This window comes from Fulmarus glacialis, unplaced genomic scaffold (assembly GCF_000690835.1).
Source record: "Fulmarus glacialis isolate BGI_N327 unplaced genomic scaffold, ASM69083v1 scaffold35937, whole genome shotgun sequence".
Taxonomy (NCBI): Eukaryota; Metazoa; Chordata; class Aves; order Procellariiformes; family Procellariidae; genus Fulmarus; species Fulmarus glacialis.
The window spans coordinates 344-5572 of record NW_009225709.1 but is presented as its reverse complement, the minus strand read 5'-3'; the positions used below and the strand labels follow the sequence as shown (position 1 = coordinate 5572).

Genomic DNA, 5229 nt, shown 5'->3' with positions numbered 1-5229 from the left:
GCGAGAGGAGCGGTAACCTTGTAATCACCTGCCTTTCACAGGAGGCCTCTGGGATGTTCCAGGAGCTATAATTTACTGAACTGTATCATTTAAACTAAAGTCTGGAAAACGCGTATCTACCTTATGAATGAAATCTTTGGGAATTAGGCAGTTAAATATCCAGCGGGTCTGGGTCTTCCAAGCAAGCATGTGAGGTCAGCACTCTCTTTTCATCTGCTCCTGAGCTTTGTATTTTAATTTTTTTGGTTTCCAACGAGAGTCGCCTTTGCTCTGTGTTCCGGACAGTGTGAGGATGTGAGTCCTGCCTTGATGCAAGCGTGCTGAGCCCCGCCATGAGCACTCCTGCCGCTCTCCTTGGGGCAGTGGAGCGTTGCCTTCCTCCACCCAGCCTGTCCTCCCTGTCGCGCTGGAGCTAGAACCGTGTTTGGAAGCGGCAGCATAACTCAGTTGTGGGGAATTTAAGCTGCTTGAATTCGTTAGAGGCCCCTTATTAAAAAATTGCTGTGTTTTATGTCCCTAAACTCTTGCGAGTCTTTAATCCTCTGAGGGAGCTCCCTGAGCTAGCGTAGTACGAGGACGCAGCCCCTCTTGCAGTCTGTGTTGCCCCAGCAAAGCTGCCTTGCGGTTTGCTGAGTAAACCCTCCCTCTGGACCCAAGGGATCGCTGGGAAGCTGACCAAGCGGGGAGTGTGTTTCTGCATCAGCACGGCTTACGAGGGCACCTACTTGGATTCCTACTACCTGGACCTGCTCGCCAAGGCAGAAGTGCAGATTCACCGCCACTCCGTCCCCATCTTCATCCCCCTGGAGCAGATCGCCAAGAAGTACTTGCAGACGGACATCAGGCGCTTCTTGTCTGTCCTGTCCGACCACCTGAACGCTTACGTGGGGAGGAGGTACCAGGCAGACCAGTTACAGGTATCAGTGGCCGCAGCAATGCTGTTCACCCGTCCTTTTCCCTTTGATGTACCAAGTGTTACGAGTCTCTGAAGTGCTGGGGGGAATCTTGGCACTTCTCTTTATGCGGAGCCCAGTTCTGGTTTTTAGAACTTCTCGTGCAACTATGAACTCGTTTACCCGTTTCATCGATTGTCACGTACTTGGATGTTGTCTGGTGGCTCATTTAAAATTTACTGCCAAACTCCGGAGGTCCCTAAGCTGAAATAGCTGTGATCTTGTAAAAAGCCGCTGGAGGACATGGCTTAAGGGTGTGCACGAGCATTGGTTTATTTAAGTCTTTCCCAAGTGAGGGTTGCTCGATGTACAGCGTACGGGCATGCCAGGCTGGTACGGAGGGTGGGGGCACTGCACTCGGCGAGCTTCCAGCCCCACGCTAATGGACTCCCTTCCTAGCTTCATGTTTCAGAACTTGTCTTCGTCCCTCTAGGAACACTTTTCAGACCAGATAGAAGGAACCTTGCAGAGGAACTCCTTGTGTAACTTGCTGGTCTTCAATTACAAAGTGTCAAGTAAAAGCAAGACCTTTCCGTTCAACGCGAGGCTGCTTTATGGAGATCTCTGTCGCAGCCTCCCCACTGAAGTCATCGTTTCCTGCACACGTAAGTGGACGGTGCAGGGGTCTGTCTGGGGGTGTGGGGTGAGCAGGCTGTACTGTGGTTCTGCAGACAGATGGGGTTTCTTTCTAGTTGAGTTTGGGGACTAAAGGGAGCAAGCTGTCTTATTTCTGAGGGAGAAAAAATTATAGAAGAGGTTGTGTGCAATCGGTGCTGGGTCTTGAAGCAGTTGTAATTCATCCCTAGCACAAGAGCACGGATCTCTTGCAATACTGGCAAGATGGGGTGGCTGGAGGGAGGGAAATATGGGGCTGAGAAAAGAAAGGTGTGAGCGCGAGCTTGGATCACGTCAGACGGACGGGCTGCTGGTTCCCAGTTTGCGATTACTCGGAGTGCAGGCTCCGGTATGGTCCCAGCAGGATCAGGATGCTGTTCTCACAAGTCTCACGGATAGAGCCCAGCCTGTGCTAGCGCACTCTGCACATGTGGGAGAGCCTGGTGAGCAAGTGCAGCCAGAAACTGGGACGCTGCCAGCCTCAATGGCAGTGGTAGTTTGTTCCAGTCGACTTACGGCCTCGGACTCGTTTCTGATCCTTGAAAACCTGGCACCCAGCCCCGTGATCTTTCGGAGCGTGGGAGTTACTTGTAGGTAAATAAGACAGGATCTTTTCAGCGCCAGGAATTTCTCTCTCTCAATGCAATCAGATAAATGACTAATTGAGGCCTGGTGTTGGGATGTCTCACATTGTGCAGCCAGGCCCTAACTGCCCCTGCTGCACTCGTAGGTGCGCTGGCATGTGCTGCAGTGCATCGGCAGAGAGAAGAGAGGCAGGAGCGAGGGCTATGACCCCTTTGAAAGGGTCAGGGATACTGCGAAATACTCATAACGGAGGTCTGAATACTCCTAACAAAGATCTCTGCCTGAAAATCTTTTCCTGACGTCACCTGCTCCCCCTCTTCTGTATCAGCAATGCTCCCTCCTCCCGGTACGGCAAAGACTGACCGCAGCGCTGAGTGGCTGGTGCAGCCCTAACGCCGTGGCGCGGCTTAATCCTGGATCTGCGCTACCGGTTACTACAAATGCCAAACTGGGCTGAGGAATCATTTGCCCGTCTGTCTCCCTATGTTTCCAGCCACGCCGTGTCCCACTCACGGCTGGCTGGCCGGGCTGCGGAGCGCGTGGACCAGCGTGCAGCTAGATGGAGCTCTGGGCAGAGCAGCTGGGACTAATATTCTCTTCTCTCTGCCATCAGTCACGGTCTCGGGCCTGCTTCTGCGAGCTCCTTGGCCTGCAGTTAGGCTGGAGGAGGGGTCGTGTACTGTATCAACAGTTCCCCCTCTCCTTTCCTTGCAGTAGCCATCCTTTTAATAGGTGAAGTTCTGCCTTTGCTCACAAATTTCAATGCCTTCTGAGCTGAGGGAGCAACCAGGTGGCTGAGGCTCCCACGTTACGGTCAGCAGTGGGTGTTTCTTAAGGCGCTTGCGCTTTCTGCAGCTGTCAAATCCCATGGGGGAGCTGCAGGACGCGAAGGGTTAAGAAGGAGAGAGAAGGGTTACGAGAAGAAAAACTGTATGGCGAGGGAGAGTGCAAAACTCTCTGGGGACAAGGGAAGAATGAGAAGCGAATAGTTTTATGCTGGCAACATGGTGTTCCTTTCCCCACTGATCCGTCCGCTTCTGTCTGCCAGCGGACGCTCCCGCATCACTAGCAGAGACGGCAGCGGCTCACTCGGACTTGTTTCGCCGCGGGGCCCTGCACAAAGCCTTCCGCTCCTTCAGCAGCGCTGAAGAAAGCGGCGATGGAGCTCCGTAAGCCACCCCGGCTCTCCTCAGTAACGCTCCTCCCCGAGCTCCCCCGCCTGCGGGGAGCGATCTCGAAATGCAAATGTTTTCCGTGGACTGCAGCGCTGCTGCTGGGAACCCCCCGAGGAGCGACTGGCCCAGTTTGAATCTCGAGGCTTTGGGGTGTCTGTTGTTGCAGGTAATCTTTCCTCAGCGCTGTGCTTCGCGCTGTGCTTCTTGCTTGTTCCAGCGCTGATCTCTGCGGTTGGTGCCGCGGAACTCCACAGTTGCAGGAAACGTCTCGCGGTTGGAATGAAAAACTATATTAAAAGTTCAAGATCGTGGTGCTTTGGGGGCAATGCCCGATGGATCAGCACCGTGCACTTATCCAGCGTACCTCAAAAAGAGGGGAGCAAGCGAAGTAATCTGTGCCCTCCTTACTACAGCCAGGAAAGGATGTCATGTTAGAAGCTGGAAGGGGTTGAGGGACAGAGGTGGGGTTTCGTTATGGCCAGCAGCAGCCCGTGCCCTCCTGCGGGCTGTCTTAACCCCCGCCGAGCACGAACACTGAACTTTCCAGAAAATTTCACACCGGCAGTGGCTTTACGTGTGCTGTTTCCTCCCCTTCTGGCGTGGGGCAGCTTTGCTGGTGTCCCGTCGTTGTGCTTCAAGGCTGGATCAGATCTTTAAAAACTTGCTGTTTTGTAACAATACTTTAAAAACTTGTTAATGAAAGTTCTACGTTACTGAAATTGTGGTGTTTAAAAAAATCTTCTGTTGATTTCCTTTAGCCTTTTAATGTGGTTTAGTAGAATAAAATGGGGTTTAAATGACAATATATATAATGTGGTTTAAATGACAGTATTTTCTCCTGTCTCATTTTTATGCCAGTCCCATGTGTGATAAGGCACAGGGAAAGCACTTTATAATTTTTTTTTTTTATTTTTTATTTGATTATTAAACCTCCTTTTCCAGATTGAACTGGACAACCTGTTTAAATGTAACCTCCAGCTTTCGAGTCTCGTAGCTCCAGGTAGAGATTCCTGCCCCTAATATTCAGAGCTTCTCACGGAGGAAGGCTGACCAGGCTGACACCGACCAGCTGAAGCCGCTTTAGAAGAGCCGACAGCTCGTGGGGTGCTTGCGGGGGGAGGCTCCTGTTTGGAGAGGCCTGGGCTTTTGAATGATGCCAGCTTGTGCACCATCGAAAGGCATTTTCATTGTCCCACGTCACTTTTAATTCTGTGGTTGCGTTTTCTTCTGTGAAAAACGTTTGGAAAGTGGAAAAAGCGCTGCTGGGTGCCTCGCCTGTGCCTGAGGGCCGCCGTGAGTTTGCAGGGGACAGACTTCCGTGTAAGTCCCTGCCCTAACCTTGCACACCTCCCGCGGGGAGGCAGAGCCTGACCTTGCTGTGGGGTGAAGGTCTGGGCCAGGCTTTTGGGGGAAATCTGTGGGAACTGGGCACTTAAGCTGCTAGGCTAAAGTGCTCCGGCTTGTCACTGGGGCAGCTGCGGCAAAGCCAGGCTTAACCCAGGTCTTGGACCCAATCCCCTGTTTGTGTGGGACAGAGGGAGGCAGGTCCAGGCCAGGAGACCCGTCACACCTCTGGGCTTCTCTCCCAGGGTACAAACACCCCCAGAGGGCTGCGTCTGGCAGGGCGGGCGCGGATGCAGGTTTCTCCCCCTCTCCAGCATCGCTCCGAGTCCCCGTGGGTGCTGCTTGCACCCGCAGCCAGGCCCTGTGAACGCAGGGACGGAGCAGCATGGGTGGTGGATGTGGTTTTTTATTTCCTTCTGCCTGACGGGGTGGAGATTAAACTCCTGTATCGTTTGTATCACCGTTCCCAGTGGTTGGGTACTCGGCTGAGCCCCAACGAGGGAGAGGAGCGAATGCCACCGATGGGAGGTGCTCACCCCTCCAAAACAAACATCCCC

General features: G+C 53.1%; 1 protein-coding gene across 1 annotated transcript in view; it reads left to right on the top strand.

Annotated features, from left to right (window-relative positions):
• CENPO (centromere protein O) overlaps positions 1 to 3326 on the top strand; it is a 4714-nt gene extending 1388 nt beyond the window's left edge. The window contains exons 4-6 of the mRNA XM_009582565.1: positions 658 to 917; positions 1387 to 1558; positions 3202 to 3326. Coding sequence (XP_009580860.1) covers positions 658 to 917; positions 1387 to 1558; positions 3202 to 3326 — 557 coding nt within the window. The remainder of the gene's footprint in view (positions 1 to 657; positions 918 to 1386; positions 1559 to 3201) is intronic.
• Positions 3327 to 5229: the final 1903 nt, after the last annotated feature.